This window comes from Cenococcum geophilum (assembly GCF_001692895.1).
Source record: "Cenococcum geophilum 1.58 unplaced genomic scaffold K441scaffold_9, whole genome shotgun sequence".
Taxonomy (NCBI): domain Eukaryota; kingdom Fungi; phylum Ascomycota; class Dothideomycetes; order Gloniales; family Gloniaceae; genus Cenococcum; species Cenococcum geophilum.
In genome coordinates this window covers 1,434,727-1,461,838 of record NW_027137567.1, presented here as the reverse complement: position 1 = coordinate 1,461,838, position 27,112 = coordinate 1,434,727, and the positions used below count along the sequence as shown (strand labels likewise).

Sequence of the window (27,112 nt, the reverse complement as noted above, 5' to 3'; positions counted from 1 at the left end):
AGAATCCGCGAGCTCCCTATATAATTTCGCTAGGGCTAGGCCTCCTACCAACCTACTTAAAGCGGTACCCTAGGCCTTTTAACCCTACTACTATTGTATATAAGAACGGCTATCCAGAATACCGCTATCGCAATAATTAGCGGATATAGTCTGTCCGCTTACCGGGGCCTCTTAGAGCTACATTTAAAATAGATAACCACTAGATTATTCCATATAGCCCGTATCTAACCGCAAAGTATTATGCCTATATAAATGTTAAGGTCTGCGCCTCCGTAAAGTCCGTTAAGTATATCCATAAGTATATATATAAGGGGAGCAACCGCACTACTTTATAACTTACGGACAGCAATAAGGTAAGCTAGTATTTGCAGGGCCGTTATATTAGCCCCTCTAAGGCTATCTAGCGGCTATTTAAGTTTCCTATTTATAAGGAGTTCCCCCCTATAACCTAGCTTGCGGTGCACCTTCTAGGCAAGCAGCCCGTATACTTTTAGCCGGATTAGTCTGTAAAGAAAATTTAGCAGCGCCTTAAGCTCTTCTACTCTACACTAATGGCCTTCTTTAAGTATAACGCGGAGTATAACGATGCCTATAACCGCCTATATTAAGACTTCCCTAAGCAGTATATCTTTTATATAAAGTAACAGGAGTAGCGTCTACGCCAGCAAGGCCTTATAATAGGCCGTATATATTACTATAGTCCTATTACAGGCGAGAGGTTCTACTTACGGCTGCTACTGACGTCCGTTCCCGGCCCTACCTCCTTTAAAAACCTCCGTACTATTGCTAGTATAGTCTATCTAACCTTCTAGGCCGCCTGCGTGGCTCTAGGGCTACTAGAGGATAATTATAAGTAAATTAATTACTTTATAAAGGCCGCCGTTTTTACCGCTAGCGCCTAGTTACGCTCCTTATTTATAACCGCTTTAGTTTATAGCCCTATTACGGAGCCAGTTGCTTTATAGGACCGCTTTAAATAGTCTATCTATAATAATTTACCTTACTTTCTAGCCCGCCAACTTAACGCTCCTCCTACAGTTAGCAAGGATAACGACGCCTATCTTAATTACGGCCTATACCTTATCCATTAGATGCTTACGGATCACTAAAAAACACTTACGGACTACGGCCTACCCCAGTTTCAGCACTAGTGGGCTATTATTACCGAGGGAAATAACCCGCTTCTTATAGCGGAGCTATAGCAATACAACCCTATAGAGGAAGGTTGCTAGTTTACTAAGCTATACTAGCAGCTAAATACCGATTAGGTAGCATACTTTAATACTATTATTACCGCTATAGATATAGATCCGTAAACAGCCCGCTTCTTCCTCTAGGGCCCTATAGGCACTAGTAAAACGTTTCTCTATTACTACCTCTACTACTACTACCGCTCGCGTAGTAAGATTATTCTTTATATAGCTTCTTCTAGCATTACAGCCCTTTTACTACCCAGTGGCCGTACTACCTACTTCCGTTTTTAGATACCTCTCAATCTACATAAAGAGTCTACTTGCAATGTCTCTAAAAGCTTAAATCTGGCTAAGCTTCTATACCGTACTTCTCTGCTTATTTAGGATAAGGTGCTAATATAGCACCGCTACTACTATAAAGCCGTACACCGTATGCTTACGGACGTCCGTTTTAATAACTCTACCTTTAGCGGACTCCCTACTATCTTAGGCGGTAACTTTGCTTAGATACTACCTATCGTCCTATAGGGAAACCGCGCGGCCATTATAGGTGCCTGCCTACAGCGGTTATTCCTCTAGCCTACCCTCTATATACTGTCCCTATAGTTAAATATACGCGTCCGCTAGGGTGAGATAAATTAGCGGTTTATAGCTTAGGTACGAAGCTTATCCTATAATCTAGCCCTAGCTAGCAGTATTAGTATCCCGCCTAGTATAGCCCTATTACGGTCCCAGGAACCCTTTTACAGGCATATATACCCTCCGCAACTACTTACTTAGGCATATACTAACCCTAATACCTTCCGCAATCGCGCTATCCTAACTATTCATAATAATACTATAGCTAAGATTAACGACGCTATCCTTCCGCGGCTCTACGGCTTCCTAAGCACCTTCTATTTTATAGACTCTATAGAGCAAAATAGAGAAGATAATTATATAGAACTACCGCCAGCGGAGCTCCTATAGACATTTAACCCTAATAGCCTACCTCCGTCAAAGCTTTCCCTAAAGGTAAGCGCGCCTATACTTCTTTTACGGAACCTCTACCCTAATAAAGGGCTCTATAACGGCACCCGTATAGTTATTACGCGCGTAGGCCACCGCTGTATTAAAACTTAGATACTTAGCGGCAGCTTTTATAACCAGCTACGGCTAATCCCTTGCATTAAGCTTACTTCTATAGAAGGAGAACTGCCGTTTATTATCAGTAAAAGGCAGTTTCTAATCCGGTTATACTTTACTATAACCATAAATAAGTCGCAGGGGCAGTCTTTTAACTTTATTAGCGTTAACTTACGTATACCGGTCTTTACCTATAGGTAGCTATATATTACGCTGTTAAGAGTAACAGATATAGCTAGGCTTTCGCTATTACTACTATAGGATAGGGATACTATAATAACTAATGTTATATATCTAGAGGTATTGCTATAGTCTTAGTACATTACTGGCCGTTACGGGCTAAGGTATAGGGGGATAGTATAGTAGTAGTAGCAGTAATAGCAGTAGGGTAGTAGGGCAGTAGGGCAGTAATAGGACAGCACTTAGTTAATATTACTTTTATAATAAGGTATATTATTTTATTATATAACTACTTCTACAACTGCCCTATAAGGCCAGTAAAACCTTTATAAGTGCCCTATAGGGTCTAGTAAACACTCCCTTTTTCCTCCCTTCTCCCCCCTCCCCCTCCTCTACCCCCCCTCCTCCTCTACCCCCCTCCTCTACCCCCTCCTCCCCCCCTCCTCTACCCCCCCTCCCCTACTCCTCATCCTCCTCCCCCTCCTACTGCTTAACTATATCCGCTAAATAGCGGAGCAGCCCCGCAACCTACTGGCGCCGTATGGGGTAGGGACGGCCGCGGGCAAGCGGGGCCTCCTCTTCATTATTATCGTTGTTATCGTCATCGTCGTTGTTATGGTTATTATTGGTGGCGGTAGCGGCAGCGGTAGGAGGGACTAAGGCGCGGGAGGACGCGCGGCCGCGGCGGACCAGTAGGGTAGCGGCGGTAGCTGCGGCAGGGGCAGACGCTATTATCTCTATTAGTTATACTTTTTACTATTTACGTTACTAACTTATAGGCCCAGAAGGAGCACCGCGCCCCTTTACTGCTATAATAGCAGTTAGCATAGCTACCGCGCAGCTGGCCCGCAACTAACACATACTCCGTAAATAGGCTACCGCCCTACGCGCACAACGTATAAGCCTACGGGGCTACCGTACCCCGGCTTTACGCTAGGGCTGCCTCCGTATTTAGGGCCCTAGCCTTAAGGCGGACCCCCTAGTAGACCCTGGGAGCTCCACCTAGGCCAGGAGCCTATTATAGAGATACACCCCGGACGCGTGGTAGGGGACGCAGCGCCCGCATTATAGCCGTGTTGGCGGTAGCGGCTTCAGTAGCGGCGGCAAGCGCAGCAGGCAACGGATTCTGGGGTAGGAGGGCGGCGGGCGGCAAGAGGGTGGTAGGCTAATTAATGGCCGTAAAGCCGGCCGCGGGGGGAGCGACGGGAGCGGTAGCGGTAGCGGTAGCGGCAGTAGTAGGGGCGGGGAGGGCCCTAGCGGCAGCTGCAGCTATAGTAGCTATTTATATATTAGTATCTTCTCAAATTCTTAAATTCTTTTATAGTACTAATACTTACCAGCACGCTTATCTGCTAGGACCGAAGTCCCGCGCGTAGGCACCCTAGCCTAAGACGGCGGCGGCACGGACGGCGGTACTAAGAGGCGGCGGCCGGGCGCGGATATGGCGGCGGCAGCGGCGGTAGTGGTAATGGTGGTGGTGGTAGCGGCAGCGGTGGTAGTAGTAGCAGTAGGAGCAAGAGCAGAAGACGCAGCAGTAGCAGCAGCGGCAGTAATAGTGGTGGTAATAGTGCTATTACTTAAGAAAGAAGACGACGACGATGACGACGTAAATAGCTATTATTAATATACGTCACGTAATCAATTATATGAATCTATATTACGCGATTATCACATAAAGGCAGCCTTACGTCACCACTATAATAGTAGGGTAGTAGCAGGGCAGTAGTAGGGCAGTAGTAGGGCAGCTACTTAGTTCCTAAAGCTACTTAGTTCCTAAAAGGACTTCGTCCTATAAAGGACTTCGTCCTAAAGGACAAAAGCCCGCCGCAGGCGCGAGAAATAAGTAAACTTTTCTAAGGAACTGAAATTGCCGGCTGTAAGTCGGCAATTTCAGAAATTTTCCTTAGAAAATTTGTTTATTTCTCGTCTATCTATATAGAATTCTATATAGAACTATTGGAAGGGTCTTGGCGGCTTTTAATTCGTTAAAAAAATTGTTCGGGTCACCTGATCCTCTCACGTGCTACCCTATCAATTTTTGAATTCTACCCCTTACTGCTCTCTATCTTCCCCCCGTTTACTACACCCTAACTACTACTAATATACTACTCCCTACCTACCTCCAAAATGCCTTCCGATCGCATATTTTGCACTACCTGTAAACAGTATCGCTCTTTTACTAACTTTATAACGAACCGTCTTAGAGCTCCGTATAAGACCTATAAACCTTATAAGGTTAATACTTTTTTCCCTTCTTTTAACTACCTTTCTAACTCTATCTATATAGGAGAAAAGAAAGGGGCGGTCCTAATAATCTTTAGCGGACCTTCGGCAGCCTACCGCTACTTCCGCCGCTGCTTCCGCCGCTACTTCTACTATTGCTTTCGCTACTACTTCTTCCTCTACTTCCCGCCTTCTTATACCGCCCGTATTAATCCAGCCGCGACCTACTATAGCCCGCCCTATTACGGACCAGTTGGATATTGGGCCTATAAGTATAGCTACTATTACTACTATCCGCCCTATTGCGGACCAGTTAGATATCGGGCCTATAAATACGGCCTGTAATTACTGCGAAGCTTTATACTAGATAGATAAACGGATTAGTTCTATGTAGGCTAAAAAGCCTCGCTTTAAGAGCTGCTATAAGTAAGGCGATGTTGTCCTACCTTTATTTAGACCCCCGCCGTAGTATTTATAGACCCTACTGTAGTCCCAGGAATACTTCGCCCGTATATTTTAGGACTAGCTTTGTTCGTATAACGCGGCTTTAGCTTTTACCTTTATTAACTGCACCGTTACTAACTATAGCGCTACTTTAGCCGGTATTAATTGTTTCTAGATTTATAGCGAACTATACTACCTTACTAGGCCCATAGAAGCTCCCTCTAGAGCTATACCTTAATATACTTAGCTTTACTTTTATAATCCCACCTATACTACTAATATCCGTTTGCAGACTAATCCGCAGCTTAATACGGAGGTTTTATAGCGTCTTATTAATATGCTACATAAAATTAGCAATCCTTTTATTACCTTATACCGAACTACTATAAAATAGCTTTAGGCGCAGGCGCAGGCGTAAGCTATATTTACTCCGCTATAGATTATTCTAAACCCGTAAATATAGCTAATTATTAAGGCGGGCGCTAATCGGCGCTGTGAAAATCTACCTATAGCTACTAAGGTCGCTGTTATTATTCCTAATAAGCATAAAAGCGCCAGCTTCCGCGATATTATTCTTACTAACTATAGCCGGCCTGGGGAGCCCCTACAGTACTACTGTATTAACTTAAACCACGCCGCCTATATACCGCTGCACTACGTGCTGCTCTTTCCTTACGGCAACCCTAGCTAGCACTAGGGTATATAGCTCCGTAGCGAGTTCCGTACTTATTAGTATAACTACCTTCCCTAGTAAGCTTACTTTCGGTTCTACCTTTACGTTTATAACGGCTTTAAATTAGTACTGTTCGCCTTCTAGCGCCTATTTTAGCAGTATATTATTAACGCCTGGGCCCTATATAATTAAAATAAGCTTAACTAAATCCGTTCTTACTAGTCTAATATCCGTACGGACCTATATAACGGCATCGCGGATACTATCTCCCGCGGAAATTTTAACCCTAATTCTATCGGCCGCCGTATTATTCTTCCTTTAAGTTACCTTAGCAGCGCCTGCTTTATTAGCCAGTGCTACTAAGATTCTATAGCTATAGTCCGCCGTTACGGCCGTCTAAGCCTATTTATTACTTTTACAGCCAATCTGTAGTAGGATAAAATTACCCGTAAGCTTTTACCTTACTAAACCGCTATTAACCGCCCTAATTTGGTTGCCCGTGTCTTCTATATAAAGGTTATCCACCTTCTATACGACCTTAAGAAAAAGCAGATTTTTAGTAGATTTCTTAGCTACGTTTAGACTATTAAATATTAAAAACGGTGCCTACCGCATCTCTACCTTCTTCTCTTTTTATATCCAGAGGACCGTAATATATTAATAGATCCCGCAGTTATTAACCATTATATATCCGCAGAGCTCCCACGGCCTTAGGATAACCCTACTAGACGGCTTATAAACGTTGTGCAGACTATAATAGTTTATAGGCCCTGCGGTGCTAATAACCTAAACGCCCCCTATATAGTTACCGGTGCTCTAGGTTGTCTGCTAACCTATTTAAAGCAATTTCTAAAGCCATTCTGCCCCGCAACGGCTGTGCATAATAATAGTTACCCTTAGTATCGCCGCCGTAATAATTTACGGTCGTAGCCTATCTGTATACTGGGTAGTAACGGTGCCACTATAAACCTTAATAACCGCTAGATTATACTATATAATCCCTATTTTAGCGTAAAGTATAGGGCTTATATTAACGTCGAGGTCTGCGCCTCCATATAGGCCGTAAAGTATATTTATAAGTATATTTATAAGGGGACCGATTGAACAACTATATAGCTCTTAGACGATAACGACGAAATTAGTAGGTACCTTTATAGCAGATATATTGGCCCTACGGAGGCCGTCTAGCGGCTATTTAAGTTCTCAGTTTATAAGGAATACCCCCCCGTAATATAGCTTACTATATACCTTCCTAGCCAGCAGCCCGTTTATTTTTAGCTAGACGAGTCTATAGAGGACCTATAATAGTGCCTTAAAATAGCCTATTTAACTTTAACCGCTTAGTTTTAGTATAATTCTAAAAATACGGATAGTCGTGCTACGCTTTACTAGGACTTCCCTTATAGATATACCTTTATAGTAAAAACATGCTAGTAGCAGCGCCGCGTCCACCTAAAGAATACTATTATCGGCCGTATATATTACTGCAGCCCCGTTACTAGCAAACGGTATTATTTACGGCTGCTATTTACTATTATTTCTAGCGCTACCTCTTTTAAGCACTTCCGTACTATTGCTAGCATTATTTACCTAACCTTTTAAGCCGCTTACGTGGCTTTAGGGCTCCTTAACGACAACTAAGAGTGGGTTAATTGCCTATAGGAAGCATCCGTATTTACTATTAGCGCCCAGCTGCGGTCTCTTTTTATAACTTCTTTAGTCTATGGCCCCATAAGCGACCCTTCTGCCCTTTAGGCGAAATTTAAACCGTCTCTTTATAATAATCTCCCTTACATTTTAGAGCGTCGGCCTAATCTTTTAGGCAGTATTAATAATGTATATTTAGATTACGGCCTATATCTTATCTAGTAGGTGCTTGCAGACTATAGCAAAACTCTTATAAATTACTTTCTGCCTTTATTGCAGCACCGCTAGGACCTTATAGATAGTAACCCACTTATTGCCGTAGAGCTTAATTATAGTACTACTAAAAAAGGCCGCCTTTTTACGGAGCTGCGTTTCTAGCTAAATTCTAATTAGGCCGCCTACTTTACTATAGTTACTACCGCTATAGATACGGACCCATAGACCGCCTATTTTTTCCTATAGGGCCCTATAGACACTAGTAAAACCTTTCTTTACCGCTATATCTACTACTACTACCGCTCCCGCGGCCGTATTATTCTCTATATTACCTTTTCTAGTATAGCTGCCCTTTTACTACCTAGCGGCCAAACTGCCCACTTCTGTTTTTGCATTCCTATTAATCTATATAAGGAATCCATATGCAATGTGCCTAAAGACTCCTAGCTAGCGCAGTTACTGCGCTCTACTACCCTTATAATTTAGGATAAAGTACCAATATAGTACTATTACTACTTTAAAGCCGTGCACTATATACTTATAGACGTCCGTTCTAATACCTAGGCTCCTTTTAGCGGCGTTTCCGTTATTTTAGGTAGTAATTTTACTTAGATCCTCCCTGTTATAAAATAGGGGACCCGTACTAATGTTATTGCGGCCTACTTACAGCAGTCCTTCTTATAGCCTTCCCTCTATATTCTATCGCTATACTAGAATATACACGTTTTAGACGGCAAGCTAAATTAGCGCTTTACTACTTAGGTCCGTAGTCTTTCTTATAACCTTACTCTTACTAGCCGTATTTAATTGCCTGCCGGTATTGCCTAGTTTACTAGTTTATAGCCTTTTATTAACTTTATTTACCCTCCCACTCTTTTACGGTAGGCGTATACTAATCTCTATACGTTCTACGGCCGTACTATCTTAACCATCCGTAATAACACTGTTGCTGCTATTAATAATACTATTCTTTACTCTCTTAATGGCCCTAAGTCCGTTTTTTACTTTATAGATACTATAGAATAGAATAATTTAAATACTAAAAATACTCCCCCTCTAGAGCTTTTATAGAGCTTTAACCCTATATACCTTTCTCCCGCATAGCTCTGCCTTAAGGTTAGCGCTCTAATAATTCTTTTACGGAACCTATATCCTAAAGAAGGCCTTTATAACGGTACCCGTATAGTTCTTACCTAAATAGGCCGCCGCTATCTTAAAGCCCATATTCTTAGCGGTACCTTTACTAACTAGCTACGGGTTATCCCACGGATTATATTATCTTCTATAAAAGGCGAGCTGCCGTTTATTATTAATTAACGGCAGTTTCCTATCCATTTATTTTTTATAATAACCGTAAATAAGTTATAGGGTTAGTTTTTTTAACTTTATAGGCGTTAATTTACGGATGCCAGTTTTTATACACGGTTAGCTCTATATTGCACTGTCTTAGGTTACTACCGTAAATAGTATTTCGGTACTACTTCCCCCAAATTAAATAGAAATGGACAATATTATATATCCAGAAGTTTTACTTTTATAATAAGGTATATTATTTTATTAAACAACTACTTTTATAACTGCCCTATAGGGCTAGTAAAACCTCTGTAAATGCCCTATAGGGTTAAGTAAACCCCCCCTTTTCCCTCCCTTCCCCTTCCCCCTTCTCTACCCCCCCTCCCCTACTCCTTATCCTTATCCCCCTTCTACTCCTTAACTATATCCGCTAAATAGCGGAGCAGCCCTATAACCTACTAGCGCCCCCTAAAGCGGGGACGGACGCGGGTAGGCGGGGCCTCCTCTTTATCCTTATTGTCGTCGTCATCGTCGTCGTCATCGTTAGCGGCGGTGGTGGCGGCAGCGGGAGGGGCTAAGGCGCGGGAGGAGGCGCGGGAGGAAGCGTGGCCGCAGCGGACCGGCAGGGTGGCGGCGGTAGCTGCGGCAGGGGCAGACGCTATTATCTCTATTAGTTATACTTTTTATCGTTTATATTGCTAACTTATAGGCCCAGAAGGAGCAGCGCGCCCCTTTACTGCTATAATAGTAGTTAGCACAGCTGCCGCGTAGCTAGCCTACGACTAACACATACTTTATAAATGGGCTACCGCCCTACGCGTATGACGCATAAGCCTACGGGGCTACCGCACCCCGGCTTTACGCCAGGGCTGCCTCCGTATTTAGGGCCCTGGCCTTAAGGCGGACCCCCCGGTAGACCCTAGGAGCTCCACCTAGGCTAGGAACTTACCGTAGAGACATACCCCGGACGCATAGCAGGGGATGCAGCGCCCGCATTGTGGCGGTGTTGGCGGTGGCGGCTTCGGCGGCGGTGGCGAGCGCGGTAGGCAAGGGATTCTGCGGCGGGAGGGTGGCGGGCTAATTAACGGCCGTAAAGCTGGCCGGGGGGGGAGCAGCGGCAGTAGCGGCAGTAGTAGCGGCGGTGGTGGAAGCGGGGAGGGGCCTAGCAGCAGCAGCAGCCGTAGCAGCTATTTACATGTTAGTATCTTCTCAAATTCTTAAATTCTTTTATAGTACTAATGCTTACTAGTACGCTTATCTGCTGGGACTAAAGTCCTACACGCAGGCTGCCCGCCTTAAGATAGCGGCGGCACGGACGAAAAGCGGCGGCCAGGCGCGGACATTGTGGCGGCGGCGGCGGTGGTGGTAATGTGGTGGTAGTGGTAGTGGTGGTAGTAGTGGTAGTGGCGGCGGTGGCAGCAGCAGCAGGAGTAGAAGCAGGAGCAGGAGCAGGAGCAAAAGCAGGAGCAGGAGCGGCAGCAGCAGCGGTGGTGGTGGTGATAGTGGTAATGGTAGTACTAGTGCTGTTGCTTAAAGAAGAAGACGACAACAACAACGACGATGTGAATAGCTATTGTCAATATATATCACGTGATTAATTATGTGAATCTATACGCGATTATCACGTGAAGGCCACCTAAGTTGAAACAGCGAAAGGCCACCTAAGTCGAGCCGCGAGATGCCCCTCGCGTAGCGAGGGGTAGATTGAGTTCCCTTCTAGTTTTTCCAGCTATCACCTCAACGATGCTTCCTCCACCTCCGCAAGGGTGTAGCCGATGCGGGTCGGCCCCCCTCCCGGATTGCGGTGGCGACATCCAGTCAAATCACTTTGATTACTGCTACATATCACTCGTAAGCATGACCCAGCTTGGCTGTTCCGCACTAATTTCAGTCTGACCTCGTAGCACCAGACAAGAAATACTGATTTAAGCCTCGCTGCCTTATTTACTCCACAGCCGAGACGTACGACTCTGTGAAGCAGAAAATAGCGCTGCTTGGAAGTCCCATCGCCATGCTCCCCTTGCCACTCATCGAGAGCGTCAGTCGATGTCACTGTATGAGGATGTTGAAGGCCAAGGACCTGTTTTCGCAGCTGGACGCAACCTTTTCATCAGTGAAATAACCTCATAGTCGCGGCCTTGGACCTTTAACGTAAACGCGAGATTGTTCATGATTGTCAGCGTGTCTGGATGCTCTTAGCCCAGCCGGGCCTCCAATTTGATTTGATTTGATTTGGATCGATTTGGATATTTGCATCGCTCGTTCTTGGCATCATGACACTACCTCGACAACGCCACTCTTCTCCCAAGACGGTATACACTGAGCTGCTCCTATAATATCTGCATGGAGTCAGCTTCTCTGAGGCGTAACCATATGTCCTGCTAGACTGAATATCCGTTCCGGCTCAGAAGACATTGCGGGAATTGAAAAGAGATCAAGTGTCGCATGACAGACGTGGATAATGCCCTCTTCGAAAAAGCCAATATTGAATCGGATTATCCACCAAACAATCGCCTAGATCAGTAGTAACCACCCACTCTGCGTACTCATCGCGCGTAGGCGACGATGAAGGTGCTGGCTGAGTCCTGAGCTTCCTGATTGAAGTCATAAACTCACCTAGGTCGGTTGTCTCATTTGTACCCTTGAGTTGCTCAAGCATAGTATCCTGCTCGACAGGGAGTTGTCGATACGCCTCCCACAGCTCTTGTACAGCTGTCCTTCTCTTCACTAACCAATCGGGATGATTTGCCCATTGTGACTCGACGGCTGACTAGCGGAAGGTAGGATGTAGGACCAAGGCTGCGAGATAAGCAGGGCTTTCCTCAGTAAGAGTGTAGTACTGGTCCATCTTCATCCAACCAAGGTTGCAACCAATCCGGAGGTATGGTTCTTCATCAAGCTCGTGTTGTATCTTTGACTCTTCCCCATGCTTCAGGAGCCACTCCATTGTTAGCAAAACCTCCCAGGTCGCGCCGCATTTACCTCAACCCCAAATACTCGCTACAGTGTGGATTTCTAATAATATCTTTAGGCCGTCGAAATCGGACTCTGCACCTGTACGAGGTGACGGCTACGAACCTGCTGGTCTTCGGATTCAGCAGAGCCAACGCAGAGATGTGTGTACGGCTGCGCAGCGTCGGCGCTGCGACGTGGTGGTGGTGCGAAAAATTTTCTTGCTGGGAGGGTGAGCCCCAGCGGAGGCTTACGAACACAACTATTACGTCTCTACGTACACGTCTAGTACGCTCGAACCACGGCATTTTATCTACGGCGTCCCCCTTCTTCTTATACGGTACGACGATGTACTGTACGGCACCTACATGCGACCGTGTATACCTCGCAGTCCCGCCCTACCTGGTAGCCTTGGCATCTTCCTCTAGGGCTTGGGTTGGGGCCCTAGGGTGAGATACGTGTACTTGGCTTTTAGGGAGGTAAGACCGCAGGCAGGCATACATGCGACTGTATACACCGTGCAGGCGGAAGGCCTGTGAGAGCCTTTCTTAGCCCGCCCTACCGAACGGCCAGGGCATCTTGGACCTGGACAAGATACGTGTACTTGGCTTTTAGGGGGGTGATCAGAACAGGCTGGGTTAGGTTGAGCAGGAGGACTGCAAGCAGGCATATACATACACATACACAGGGCAGTAAGGAGCTAGGGGCTGGAAAACGCAACACCTGATGGTATTCTACAAACGCATGGAAGCATGGTACGAAAGGCAGACAGGGCAAGATAGGCAATCAGGGACTACTGAGTCTCAGAACGGTGACCTAATGGTATTTTTCCTCCCGTTGATGCAGTACGGATGCTATCTGAAGTACTACCTCTCACGTCTCCCTTGGAGGTTTTTTGTACCTAATTTATCGGTATTCGTCTGCATGGACCAAGCTTGGGACCGCATCAGACGTTAATCAAGAGCAAATATATATAATAATATCTTTAATATTTGATAAAATAAAATATTGAGGTACATTCTCTTTAATTAAAAAAAAGACAGAATTCGACAGCTGCAGAATTCGCAGCTACGTCCGAAGATATGAGATCCAAATCGCGATTTAACTCATAATACAATTCACAATACAATCCATGATCCAGATGGCAACAAATGCCATGCTACTACCGTGGGGGACCCTAACAAAGGGAGTGAGGATGGGTCACGGACCTTCTGGGCGAACTCTTTAGGTTGGGTGTGAATAGACATTTGGAATAGATGTGTGATTAAGTTAGAAGAAGACTTGAATGATCCCTTATTCACACCTAGCTTTGTTATTTCCCTGTATAGCCGAGCCATTCACGATAACTCTTATGTATAAGAGCCTCCACTTCTCGGCAGTTTGCTGTTACGGGCATACATGATTTGCTACCGTTATCCTGTATCAACGACACTGTCGTCTCATCTGTGCGTGTGCGTATGTTACCCCATTGCATGGATCACATGATGTGGAAGTGAAAGTCGAAGCTGTCGTTACACAGGATCAGGATCCTTAATCCTGATTGGCTGAGAGATCGATATAAAAGCTTCTTCTTTATACTTTCTCTTCTTCTCTTCTTCTTCTTCCTTTTTATAGTTTGTAGTTCTTAGTCAATTGCCAGTACTACCTTTCATCAGACCTGCTTCTCCGCTATTTCCGCCTAGCAGAAGCAGATCTTTCGGTGTCATATCGTGCAGGCCTGTGACATTTGCACAACTAAAACAACCATAAAATTACTTGGTCGCTAGTCCACTGGTCATGGAACCGATCGAGTGGGCCTCGCAAAAGGAAGGCCAAAAGGTAAGAAATCTTTTCTATTGTACACATAATGATATTGATGATGCTAATCTCTTGAACGACAGGCATTTCCGTGCACCCACGCGAAGAAACACGGCTGTGTCGAGACTTTTGACACTCAGGTGGAAGCCTCCAAACATGCCATTCTTAACCACAATGCATTACCTTTTCACAAGACGGCAGAGAGTCAATACCCATGTCCCTTTGAGAAGGAGCTTGGCTGTATGACAACATTGGGTTCAGGAAACCGTCTCCTGGAACACCTCAAGTCCATACACCCTGGGAAACGATTCCCTTGTCCGTTTGCGGATGAGTGTGGCTGTAAATCAACATTTATCGGTGAAAGCAGTATACGGCGGCATATTCAGGAAAAACATTTAAACCGCGAATATTCCTGTTCCTGGCCGAACTGCACACTTACCTACGCCGACCCGAGCGGATTACGCCAACATGTCAACCGTGTTCACAAACAAATAAGATATCCGTGTCCATTTGCAGATGAAGCCAACTGCAAGCAAACGTTTGCCGATAAATCGTCCATTCCCAGCCACGTAACATCGGCGCACCCGAATTTGCGACATTTTTGTCCACTTGCCCAGGAGTTGAATTGTACAAAATTCTTCTACAGCGCAAATGATGCCGAAGAACATGCCCAAGCAGCGCACCAGGGGATGAGAATTCCGTGTCCATTTGCAGTTGAAACCAAATGTACGAGGACTTTTGACAGCTCTTCCGCCGCGGCCAAACACGGAGACTCGGTACACAGCAAATCGACATATCCTTGCCCCTTTGCTGACAAGTACAACTGTTCTAAAGTGTTTGAGAATAAGAAGAACGCTAACAGGCATGGCAAAAGGCATACTCATCCCATTCTCTGCCCGTGTCGGGGATGCAGCACACGATTCATGACCGCCAAAGATGCTTTGCAACATGCAGAAGATCCAAACCACTCAGTTCGTCCACTTTTTCTGTGTCCACTTTCCATTTGCCAGAGCGCTGTGGCGGGCAGACGATTCCCTAAGTGTGAGATGGACAGACATCGGGCAATGCATGTCAGGCTCGGCCACATTGGAATCAACGATGAGTATGTCCCAAAGCAAGCGAAACCGCTACCGTTCAGCAGTGGTCTATCCTTGTTCTCACTCATCATTCAGTCCAATGGTCTTGAGATATTGAATAAAGAGTCCCTGGTAGCGCGTCCTGACGACAACGGAGATTCGGATGTTGAAGATGCTGACTTCGACGATGCGGATCCCGACGATGCTAATTTCGAGCATGCATCCAACGCAAATGAACGTGATGAGGAAGAGCAAGATGAGGGGACACCCGAGTTCCAGGAAGAACTGGAACTGGGTAGTTCTGGAACTAAGGCTTTTTCCAAAGAACATCGCCTCCAGATTCTTAAACAGAATACTGCTAAGTGGAGTATTTCACATCTTGTCCTGTTTTTCTCATATCCGATGGCTAATGATTGAAAGGTGGTGAAAAGCATCACAAAGTAAGACTCACCACCTTGGGTTTTACTTGTGTAGGTCCTACTTCCAGTTCTAGCTGCCTCACTTTTGAGCGATGTCCAGAGGAAGTCACTATTGACTTGGATACCGCACGTCTCTTCTTGAAGGAGAAACAAGGAGTCATCAGATTGAGGCTAAACTGTCGCTGTGTTATATGTCACTTCAACTATCGAGTGACACAGTTTCTCAGAAAAGCCGGCTTAGAATTTCAAGCTAAAAATACTATCTGCACATTTGAAGATTGCGACCGGGCCTCTTTCAATAGATCAGGAAGATGTCCTCAGCATCTCTTTAATTCCCTTCGAAAGGCTCACCAAAAGAAGACTACTCTTGATCTTAGATTGCTTCAGCAAAAGTTCAATTCTGCGGCTCAAAAAACATGGAGCTTTCCGCCTCGTTATAATACTGTCTGTCACCGAATGGAAGAAATTTGCCAAGAACAGCGACCTGGTTCAGATCTTGTCATTATGGATACTGAATTCTCACCTACCTCAACGCAGCTGTGGGAACTGGCAATTATTGAGCGAGTCTCGGGAAAAACTCTGATCAATACTACTATCGAACATAAAGATGGGTTGAATCATAACATGAATGGGGAGTTTCCCTTTATGACATGGATGAGCCGGTCGAAAGCGGCAGCAGTCTATTCGTCATCCCGAATCTCAGGCATCAGCCGCTTCAATGTGCATGAAGTTGCATCAAAACTTCAGCAAGCAGGAATCACTCCAGACACAATTTTCCTTGTATGGCATACATCAAGGGCTGACTTAAGTATATTGAGGCAATTTCTAGAATCAGCGGGATATTTTAATATCTTGCCGTCTGACGAGAACTGCATACCGTTTATTCATCTTCTCCGTACAAATCTCTCCGAGGGATCATCTAGGCTGAATCGGTTCCCCTTAACGCTTGAAGTTTTATTTCCGACTATATATCCTCGACACTCATTGATCGGCCTCAATCATCAAGCGCTCGTTGACTGTCAGCAGACACGGCTGGTCTGTATAGCGTTTGATGAACTGTGCAGACCCGTTGAAGAGCGAGGGAAGGAGTGGCAGCCAGACGCGATGGAGAGGTCGGCACAGACGTCTATCTTCAATTGGATGCGAGACTCGTACACAGTTAATAACAGCAAAGGTGAGAATTTTCTTATTTGAAGATCAGAATCACTAATAAAACAACCAGATACTGGCACCAATGGGCGCATCTCGGCACAGGTATCGCAATCAGCAAAGTCACGATTGTTACAGACGTCCTTAGATTTTCTGCAAGAGGCGAGCATAGTGAATAACGGTAAAGGTAAGATCGTTTCTTGTTCAAGGTGATGACTACTGACGGAATAAGCAGATATTGGCAAACGTAAGCGCACTTCGAACGACGTCGAAGGCGCACAATCTAAGCGGGTGCTGCGATCCCGAAAGTAGAGGCGGCATGTCGTAATTACAGCATTGGTTGTAGGTGTCAAAACATCAGAACATTGTCTACAGCCGTCATTAACACTTTTTGTTTTAAAGCCGCCCTCAATAGGAGACTGAACTAAGCCAACTAATTTACAACTTCCGTGCTATTATCCTTCTACTAAATCACTTTTGAGTCAGCAAGAATAGCATGCCTAACCGTTGATCCTTTCTCTGTGCTATTCAATCTCTTGACTCAAGATACCGTCATCCTTCTCTTAATGTTATCTAATCTCTTGAATTTAGATGTCTTCATTCCTCCTTCTCCCTTTCCGTCGTAGTACTCGGAATTAAATAAACTATCCAATCATGTTCCAATCTGCGCCTTAACCCACTTCTCCAGACCACCGTTTGCGATCACCTCCTGCACGTTCGGCGGCAGCTCACCTACCTTCTGACTCCAGCTCTTGCCATCGCTCTCCGTAATCGTGACCTTCGACCTCCTCACATCCCACTCGAGTGTCCAGCCCGTCCGCCTCGTGAGAACCTTCTCTCCCGACTCCTTGCCGTCTTGCGATGAAGAGGTAGTGAAAACCTTACGGAGCCTGTGGATTAGCTTGGGCACCTCGACGCCCATAAGCGCGTTGTTGATCGAGTTTCTACTGAAGATATTACCGAAGCTCCCTGCTATGACAAGGGGAATGCCCTTTGCGAGAATTGCAGTCGCGGCTTGTTCTCGCGAGGAGCCGCAGCCAAAATTGAAGCCACTAACCAGAATATCACCTGGTTTGGCAAGCTCACGGAAGGCAGGGTCGAAATTCTCCATGCATACCTAAGATCCTGAGTTAGAACGTCTTTCACTCGAAGATCTGTATACTTACCTCTGCCATCTTCTCAGCGGGTACATCATCTTGGTAGGTGTCTGTATATTATTAGCTTTCAATCTTAGAATAGATAATGTGATGTACATTTGCCCTGTACTAAGTTAGCCTTTGATTCCTAGATAGATAACGGGTGTTATTACAGGGTATATGCCATCAGTGTTCAAATTATCGGCGTCGCAGAATACAATTTCTCCCTCAATTTTCTCAGGGAAGCCCGGGTAAAGTTCAGCGAGAGTGTCTTCTTTGCCTTCTCCAGCTCCGCTTTCTGCCGATGAGGGGGCAGAACTCGCATCAATGATAGAATCCAGCCTCCCAATGATCGCCTCAAGTGCCTCATCCACGCTCTTCTTCGCGAACGGCTCGCCCTCGCTCTTTTCAACGCCAACCCAATCCGCAGGCTTCTTATACCAACCGGGTCCTGAAATTTTGCCTGCAAGTGCAGACGCAGCAACAACTTCTGGTGATGCCAAATATGCCTGAGCTGCACGTGAACCCATCCGGCCCTTATATTGCCACATGCAATTAGCTACTTTACTGCCTGTGGGTATTTTATATCTACCTTGAAATTCCGATTACTCGCGCTGATACCAACCTCGCCTGGCTCTAACAGCCCAACTCCTAATCCTATACAAGCTCCACAAGCTGCTGGCAGGGCCTGCGCGCCGGCGTCGAGCAGAGCCTGCCAATCACCCTGCTCCTCCGCAGCCTTCTGCTCCGGCAGTGAAGCGGCGGCGATGTAGAAGTTTACGTGGTCTGGGATCTTGGGTATGATGTTATTATTCTTCGCAGCGGCTTCTTTGAAGACTCTTGCCGCAGCTGCGAGGTCGGAGCGTCGACTGTTTGTACATGAAATGACATAGGCCCTGTCCACTTTGATATTTTGAGGCTCAAGTTCAGCGAGTGGCGTGGCTACTTTGACGCTGTTTGGGCCAGAAACGTACGGGCATAGCGTAGACAGATTGAGAGCGAGGTGTTTGGCATATTTGGCGCCTTTGTCGGCCTCTAATGGGCTTTTGAAGAGTTCGTCCAGACGTTGGTGGTTAAATCGTTTTGCAGCGTTCGCATCGTATAGAGCGTATTCTGTGGCCTTTGCCCGAAGCCATGCTTTTAACATCGAGTCGATCGGGAATAGCCTTAAAATAATTAGTAAAATTGTTACTTAAAAAAAGGTGCAGACAGACCCAGAAAGACCACCCCACTCGGTCGATTGGTTCGCTATGGTCAGCCTGGCGTCAATGGGCAATGATCGCATCGTTTCCTCGCTTCCCGTAAACTCAATTGCATGGTTCAGGACCTCATCATTCTTGAAGAGACCGCAGAGCGCAACAATCACGTCTTTACCCGTAGTTCCCTCTGGCAAAGTTCCTGTATACGTTACCTTGGCGACCGGGGGTATCTGCCACCTCGATGGTTGTCAGCAAGGTAGACTTGCGAGCGCTCTTCCTAATCTTACGCACCATGTCTTGCCAGTCGCCCAAATACTCGCCGCATCCGTACGAACGATGGGCGTACCTTAAGCGTCGTCAGTCACCTGTGCCAAGGGCCGTACTAGGGCTATGTCAAGATATAGTACCTAAGCATCCAACTCCGCCGTAATGGTTACTGTGACTATCTGAGGCCACAGCCAGAGTACCCGGCCAGGCATATCCTTCCTCTACCATGATCTCTAATGGTTGGGAAGCAAATCAGCATAGGAGGTTCACCGAAAAGAAACGGGCTCTAAGAAGCCATAATTTCTCATATTGACCATATCTGAGAGAACATATGGATGCCATTCTAGATGATCTAACATGAGAGACTTGGCTGTATCTGGTCTTACTCACGATGGCCGATACCCCTCCCCGGCACGTACCAATCAACCCCCTGCCGCTTCGCAAACTCCTCAATGTTCTTGTACTTCCTCAGGTTCTTCTCGCTCTTGTTCTGTACGTCGTGATCGATCGTTATGACAATCTGGTCCGGATTCTTAATCTTGGTCGCGCCGATAGACATGAATTTCAGCGAAATTGGATAGGAATTATCATGACTCATGACCTTATACGGTTGCAGAGTGACATAGTCACCAGACTTAACGAACTTGCCGTCCGGGAGGCCGACAGCATAACGCTGTACAATTTTCTCGGTTAGGGTCTGCGGAACCGGGCGCGCTGTCTTCAAGGAGGACAGAACAGAGGAGGCGGTGGGGTCGGAGAGCTGAGAGTGGAAGGCTTGGACATCTTGCCGCGAAGAGCGCGAATTGGAGATGTGTCTGGCTATTGATATCCAGGATACGATGGACGCGGTTCTAGCGACGGTCTGATGCGGTCTCAGCTGGGTTGGAGGTTAGCATTGAAGCGCGATGACATCTCGACCATGGAATTACGAGGCTCACAGCGATGATGCGACTGTTCAGCAGCCGCCGAGCAGCCATGATGATGCAATTGATTGGGTCGTGTGTTGTGTGTCATCCTTTTTTTTTCCATCTCCATCAACCCCAAGATTTGTTCTTACCTCAGGTGCTCAGGCCTGTGCGTCGTTAGGCGCTAGGCCTGTTCCGGAGGAACGACTCCCCAGGAGGCCTGAGCACGGAGCGGAGATTTCGGAGAAGTTTGTCGGTGCATTTCGTGCATTATTCCCAACTTCGCAGCTTAATATCACAACAATTGTTTATCAGAATTTAGTCAACAATAGCTTAAATTGTCAGCATTTATCTCAAGAATCTATAGTTAAAAGGGCGAAAAAATTGATCCAAAATTAATTAAGTTGTTTAGGTTTTTCTAAATTTTAAAATTTCTTAGCAGACCTAAAGAAGCTAGATAGATTACTAATAGTAATAGAATTATACATCTTTTTTGGGTCCTTCTTTATATATACATAGTATCTACGTAATGCTAGCTCTTTGTTCTAACATCGGCAAAATATGGTACCCTTTCAATGGCCTCAATGGTTGGTGGTTGACGCAATTGGCGCGCAGTTGAGGGCATTTGGCAACTCAACCGACTAGCCTATGTCGTGTTTTTTTAACACGCAGCCTGCGCGCAGCCTGCGCGCAACCTACGCGCAACCTACGCGCAACCTGCCAGTAATCTGCGCATTTAGCAACTATAATTATATTTACCTCTTTTATACTAATAATATATTTTAAATAAATAAAAGCTATTTTAAAGCTATTTATAAGGCTAACAAAATAAATATTATTATTTTAGATAATTTAATATAATACAGCGATGGTTCTCTTCTACCTATCTACCTATTAACTTACCTACCTACCTGCATCGCCTACCTATTTATATCGCCTACCTATCTACATCTACCTGTCTATATTTACCTACCTATCTACATCTGCCTACCTATCTATATTTACCTACCCGTTAGCATCTACCTATCTATCTACATCTGCTTACCTATCTGCATCTACCTACCTGTTTATATCTACTTGTCTACATCTGCCTACCTATCTATATCTACCTACCCGTTAGCATCTACCTACCTATCTACATCTGCTTGCCTATCTGCATCTACTTACCTATCTGTATCTGCCTGCCTATCTATATCTGCTTACCTATCTGCATCTACCTACCTGTCTATATCTACCTACCCGTCAGCATCTACCTGTTTATGCCTACCTGTCTGTGCTACCTTAATTTGATCGATCGATTAAATCGTTTATAGTGTTGGCTGGCTAGTTGTTGTCGTCTGGCTCTGGCGACGGTTGTCTGGTTCTGGCGACGGTTGTCTGGTTCTGGCGACGGTCGTCTGGCTCTGGCAACGGTCGTCTAGTTCTGGTAACGGTCGTCTGGTTCTGGCGACGGTCGTCTGGTTCTGGTAACGGTCGTCTGGCTGGCGACGGTTGTTTAGTTCTGGCGATGGTCGTCTGGTTCTGGTAACGGTCGTCTGGCTGGCGACGGTCGTCTGGTTCTGGCGACAGTCGTCTGGTTCTGGTAATGGTCGTTGGGCTGGCACGCGACGGTCGTCTGGTTCTGGGTAACGGTCGTTCTGGTCTGGGCGACGGTTCGTCTGGTTTCTGGCGGACGATCGTCTAGCTCTGGCAAACGGTCGTCTGGTTCTGGTAACGGTCGTTCTGGCTGGCGAACGGTCGTCTGGTTTTGGCGACGGTCGTCTGGTTCTTGGTGACAGTCGTCTGGTTCTAGCGACGGTCGTCTGGCTCTGGCAACGGTCGTCTGGTTCTGGTAATGGTCGTTTGGCTGGCGACGGTCGTCTGGTTCTGGCGACAGTCGTCTAGTTCTGGGTAAACGGTTGTTTTGGCTGGCGACGGTTGTCTGGGTTCTGGTAACGGTTTGTCTAGCTGGCGACGGGTTGTCTGGTTCTGGCGACGATCGTCTGGCTCTGGCAACGGTTATCTAGTTCTGGCGACCGGTCGTCTGGCTTAGCGATGGTCGTCTAGTTCTGGTAACGGTCATCTAGTTTCTGGCGAACGGTCCGTCTAGTTCTAGCAACGGGTCCTCTGCTGGCTGCCGTTCTAGTTGCCTCCCTAAGGTAGGGGAGGATATAAGAAGGAAGGAAGGGTAAAAAATAAGGTGGCTATATACGGTAGAGGCACGTGTAGAGGCTATCGGGGAATATTAGCGGGGACCCGATGCAGAGCTTCGTGTAGAGCCTCTGTACGCAGGAGCTTCGCGCAGAGCCTCCAGTGCAGAGCCTCTGTACGCAGAGCTATCTCGCAGAGCCTCGTGCAGAAGCCTCTATACGCAGAGCTTCGAGCAGACCCTCGCGCAGACCCTCACGCAGACCCTCGTGCAGAGCTTCGTGCAGAGCTTCGTGCAGAGCCTCTGTACGCCAGAAGCTTCGTGTAGAGCCTCGTGTAGAGCCTTATGCGAAGCTTCATGCAGAGCTTTATGCAGAGCCTCTATGCGCAGAGCTTCGTGCAGAGCCTCTATACGCAGAGCTTCGTGTAGAGCTTCGTGTAAAGCCTTATATAGAGCCTCTAAGTAATAAGACTATAAGATTGTATGAGATTGTATAAGATTATATAAGATTATATATAATAGTTAAATATATAGTATATAACTTTACCTTAATCGTACATTAAGAAATATACAGTTAGCTTTTAAAGTTGTTAAGTAGGTTAACTATATATTAAGTTAGTTAAATTATATATTAAGTAGGTTAACTGTGTGTTAAGTTAGTTAAATTATATATTAAGTAGGTTAACTGTGTATTAAGTTAGTTAAATTGCATGTTAAGTAGGTTAACTGCGTGTTAAGTTAGTTAAATTGCATATTAAGTAGGTTAACTGCGTGTTAAGTTAGTTAAATTATATGTTAAGTAGGTTAACTGCGTGTTAAGTTAGTTAAATTGTATATTAAGTAGGTTAACTGCGTGTTAAGTTAGTTAAATTGCATGTTAAGTAGGTTAACTGCGTNTTAAGTTAGTTAAATTNNATNTTAAGTAGGTCAACTGCGTATTAAGTTAGTTAATTACGTGTTAAGTTAGTTAAATTACATATTAATTACGCGAAACGCGAAAACCAAAGTCTACTTAAATCTTATCCTGCGAATATTTTCCCGATGAAGGTATTGCCTAACGTAGGTAATGGGGTTTTGACCACACCCTAGGTTATGACCGCGCTAGCGTACCGCCTGCTATTTTAAGTAAAGTTTTGTTATTCTGCTAAAATTAAAGTAACACATATATTTAAAAGGCGGTGTATTGTGTTAAGACTTACCTAACGTAACTAATGGGGTTATAACGGTCTATGGGGTTATGACGGTAGGGCCTTACCGCCTTCCGCATTAGGCCTACCGCCTTCCCAATTAAGTATATTGCTGCCTCTAAAATTAAAATATTAACAACTTCGCCTACTTTTTAATGCTTAATCCTTAATTAAAAAATAACTATTAATGTAACTATGCCCTAGTGGCCTCTACTAATTAGCAGGGAGGATTAGATATAGAAGGCTATTATTACCTAGTATTCTAGCCTTTATCTATCTAAAGAAAACTATATAAAAGCTTATAGTATAAATCTGCAAATATTTTAGTATTACTTAGATAGAAAATAGGAAGCTTATAAAGCTATATATACTAATTAATACTAAATAACTACTATAGGCAAAGTAGTAATTGTTTAGTATTATATATATCTTACTAAAGCTAGGTTTCTATATCAACTTTATATAATTTAAATAATTATAATAATAGTCCTTAAGCGTAAATACTCTAGGCTTCCTTACTATCTTATAGTTAAACCTTTAGGTATTAATTAGGTCTCTACCTTTCTAAAATAATAGGAAGAGCTTTATACTTATTATATATATTTAATTAAATAAGAATAAGCCCTTACTAATAACAATTTTGGCCTAGTATAGAGGTTCTTTACTAACTATATTAACGCTACCACTTAGTATAATATTGTAGAACTTAATACCTAGAATATAAATAAGACAGGCTTTATTATAGGGTTTGCTCTTAGCGCGAAAATAGTAGTACTAAGAGGCAATATTATTAACTAGTTATATATCACGGAACCCCACCGCAGGGGCCTCTATAGGAGAGCCCCGTGCTCTCGCGTACACCTCGCGTACAGCTTATGTTAGCTACGCGTAGGTATATTACCTCCTTACGCCCTCGACCCTTACGATCGATCGCGCAACGTCTTATAGACTCCTCGAATACATACGTCTTATAGCCACTGCCCCCGCCCCATGACATTACGTTACGCCTTTTTTACTACTGACACCTAGCCTATAACCAATTCTACGTCTCTGTAATACTATAGGCGCTGCTAGAAGCAGCGTGCCTATAAGTTACCTTACTTTATACTTCTAAAGAACCTATAATAGTAAGACAATATTCCTTACTAGCTACTATATTAAACCTAAAGAACAATCTAATACCTATACTTAACCTACAACGCCAATTAATCCTAGGAGAATTTAATTTATTAGCCCTAGCCTTAACCCCTAAGGAGATAGACACTAATAATGTCTTATCTTTTATTAACTATATAACTACGGACAAGTAAGTAAAAGGGCTACTACCTATTAAAATTAAAATACGAGACGCTAAGACGTTTATAAAAATAGTAGCACGAAAACCTAATAAATACTACCGCCTTCTATAGAACTACTACCTAAAGCTTATACAAGCTAAGATGCGTACTACTTAAGATCGCGATATTATCTAAGACTTATAAGCTCGTAAGGCGCTCGCCAACAACACGCGTTAAGAAACTAAAGATAACCTCTACGTGTCTAAACGCGACGTCTAATAGTTAAAGAAGGCTAAGATTGCACTTATTACTACAGTTACTAAAAGAAAAGGCATAATTAAATACCTATAATCTCAGCTTAATAAGCATATTTATAATAACGCTAGATACCTCTCTACTGCATATAACGCCACTTAAGTCTCTACGCCCCCGGCAACTTCACCTACTTAACGCTTAATAGAGGGTTAGCGCTAAGCAGCCTTACCTAATAGGAACCCCTATTAAAGTAACAACGAAAGCTATAACAACCGAACCTAAGCTGCTACTATAGGGTTTAATACATATTACCTTAATCCCCTAGTTTTCTAAGGAGACCGTAAAGAATACAGCCACTAGAAGATGCAAATCCGTAAGAAACTAACTTAGAGCGCCTGCCTTTTTCCTATAGAAGACACTAAGATTAGCTATATTATTGGGCGAATAAAGGGTATACTATTTAATAGACTCTTCGCCTAATAGGAGACCAATAGCCCCTAAAAGTGGCAGTCCCACTAAGAAGTCCTTAACAATCTTAACCTAATATACCACGACTATAACCTACTAGCTACTAACTAAGCTAAACTACGTGCCCTAAAGATAAGCTTTATTAAATTATTAAATAAGTTTTATATTAAATTCCAGGAATATACTAGAGCCCTCACCTAAGATAATACTAAAGACTAAAAAGATCTCCTTAAAAAAGTCACTTATTACCTTAGTTATATAGCCGCCAGCTATAACTACAATGATATTTATAATATAGTAGCAGCTATATAGAAGATTAAACGACGACTAAATTAGATCGCCACTATAAACCTTTACCTAAAGACCTCCTTATAAAAGCCCTCTAGACCTACTAAACCACTAACACCTACTACCTAAGCAATACTACTAGTCCTAATATTAACCTTTTTATACTAACCTTCCTATAGAAGCTACTAGACGGAGAACACAAGCTACTCTAAAAGCTAAAGCGTTGCTATAAATGTTATTAAGAAGGCTATTATAGCTATAGCCCAAACTACCTAATAGCTAGGTTTAGTAGCCGCCGCCTAATACCTAACCTAGTACCTTAAATACTAAATACGTCGCTATATACCACTACCATACAAGATAAAGACGCAGTAATAGCGGTAGAGTTAAATACGGAAACGGAAAACGCTAAGTCCTAGCCCTAAGTTATAAGTTAGAACGCCCTAATAATAAGGGGATCTATATATTAGCCTACTTAATAAATAACTTAGTAAAAATAAATAGACGGAAATAGATAGTTTTACCTATAATAGGAACTACTGCTAAAAAATAATATAAAAGCCGTTTTATAATTAATTACAGAGCTACTAATAAATTTATAGATACCTAATTTATACATACTTATAACCTACTTACCTTACCCCTTACTAAAGCCTGCGCCCTATAACTCGCCGACGGTAGTTATACCGTATAGAAGATTACCTATATAGCACAACTCCACCTAGATATAAATGGGTATTAGGAAGAACTTTAGGCCTATATTATACCACTTACTAACTACCCTATTATCCTTAAAATAAACTAGCTTAAATAACACAACCCCGCTATTAACTGGAAAAAGAGAGAAGTAACCTTTAACTCTAAATACTGTAACGGAACCTTGTAGTAGGGACTACGGTAGGCTTATTAATGGGCTAGGTATATAGGTGTTATAAGTAAGTTAACAACGTAATAATAACTGGTGGAGTGGTTGCCTAATAGATTAACTCTAATTATATTCTAAGAATTACTATAAGGAAAGAACTATCTAGGTAGGGACTAAGGGTCCTTAAATACACAACCGTACTCCTAAGAAAGTCGTTACTCTATCTGCTCTATTTGCTCTGTTCGCTCTATTATAAATCTCGCAGATTATATAGATTATATAGATTACATTACGTGACTCTGCTTACTATTTCTTATTACATAGTTCTATAGGTTCCATTCTAGACCGTGCTTATATTAACTAACTAGCTTCTTCTAACTCTTCTCCAAGTAGTTATAATATTATACTTAATGCGTCCGTAACACTATCTCCCTCCTCTCTATCTTTATCCTTAAAGATACCTAGTATCTCTAAGTTATTTACTAAAGGTGTAATATCCGTCTAATTAATTTGGTTAATATCGTTACTTATAATACCTAAAGCACCTTCTTCTTCTTTAACTCTTTATTATACGCGTATAGTTTCTTCTATACTATCGCTCGGTGAAATAATGCTATCTCTATGTTCTCGTTATGCGAAAGAGGGGCTAGTTTATATTACGTTGGCGAGTCCTTTATCTTAGCAACCTTCCTCTTATTTAGAGTGCACTAAAGTAAACATTTAATTATCTTGCAATATTTGCTTAATTTT

General features: G+C 44.0%; 4 protein-coding genes across 4 annotated transcripts; 2 read left to right on the top strand and 2 right to left on the bottom strand.

The window, feature by feature from the left end:
* Nucleotides 1-11,159: 11,159 nt before the first annotated feature.
* Nucleotides 11,160-11,806, bottom strand: K441DRAFT_364635 (uncharacterized protein). The gene has a single exon (XM_067641408.1). It carries the CDS (start codon nucleotides 11,651-11,653, stop codon nucleotides 11,429-11,431), a length of 225 nt encoding a protein of 74 aa, XP_067507043.1. The 5' UTR covers nucleotides 11,654-11,806; the 3' UTR covers nucleotides 11,160-11,428.
* Nucleotides 11,807-12,536: 730 nt separating this feature from the next.
* K441DRAFT_364614 (uncharacterized protein) lies at nucleotides 12,537-12,959 on the top strand. Its single transcript, XM_067641407.1, has one exon. The coding sequence runs from the start codon at nucleotides 12,673-12,675 to the stop codon at nucleotides 12,901-12,903; it is 231 nt and encodes a 76-aa protein (XP_067507042.1). The 5' UTR covers nucleotides 12,537-12,672; the 3' UTR covers nucleotides 12,904-12,959.
* Nucleotides 12,960-13,817: 858 nt separating this feature from the next.
* K441DRAFT_546341 (uncharacterized protein) lies at nucleotides 13,818-16,432 on the top strand (the record flags this gene model as incomplete). Its single annotated transcript, XM_067642856.1, has 2 exons — nucleotides 13,818-15,200; nucleotides 15,251-16,432. Coding segments are annotated over 2 exons (2,565 nt in total), but the record flags the coding sequence as incomplete, so codon positions are not given.
* Nucleotides 16,433-16,749: 317 nt separating this feature from the next.
* K441DRAFT_694118 (Homoaconitase) lies at nucleotides 16,750-19,966 on the bottom strand (the record flags this gene model as incomplete). The annotated part of the gene is made up of 10 exons (XM_067652698.1): nucleotides 16,750-17,504; nucleotides 17,554-17,594; nucleotides 17,641-17,647; nucleotides 17,697-18,059; nucleotides 18,116-18,689; nucleotides 18,738-18,959; nucleotides 19,014-19,068; nucleotides 19,130-19,222; nucleotides 19,380-19,866; nucleotides 19,928-19,966. 10 exons carry the CDS (start codon nucleotides 19,964-19,966, stop codon nucleotides 17,040-17,042), a joined length of 2,346 nt encoding a protein of 781 aa, XP_067507040.1. The 3' UTR covers nucleotides 16,750-17,039.
* Nucleotides 19,967-27,112: the final 7,146 nt, after the last annotated feature.

Bases quoted from the DNA above. Each gene is read 5' to 3' on its own strand.
- K441DRAFT_364635 (XM_067641408.1), bottom strand. From the start codon at position 11,653: ATGCTTGAGCAACTCAAGGGTACAAATGAGACAACCGACCTAGGTGAG.
- K441DRAFT_364614 (XM_067641407.1), top strand. From the start codon at position 12,673: ATGGTATTCTACAAACGCATGGAAGCATGGTACGAAAGGCAGACAGGG.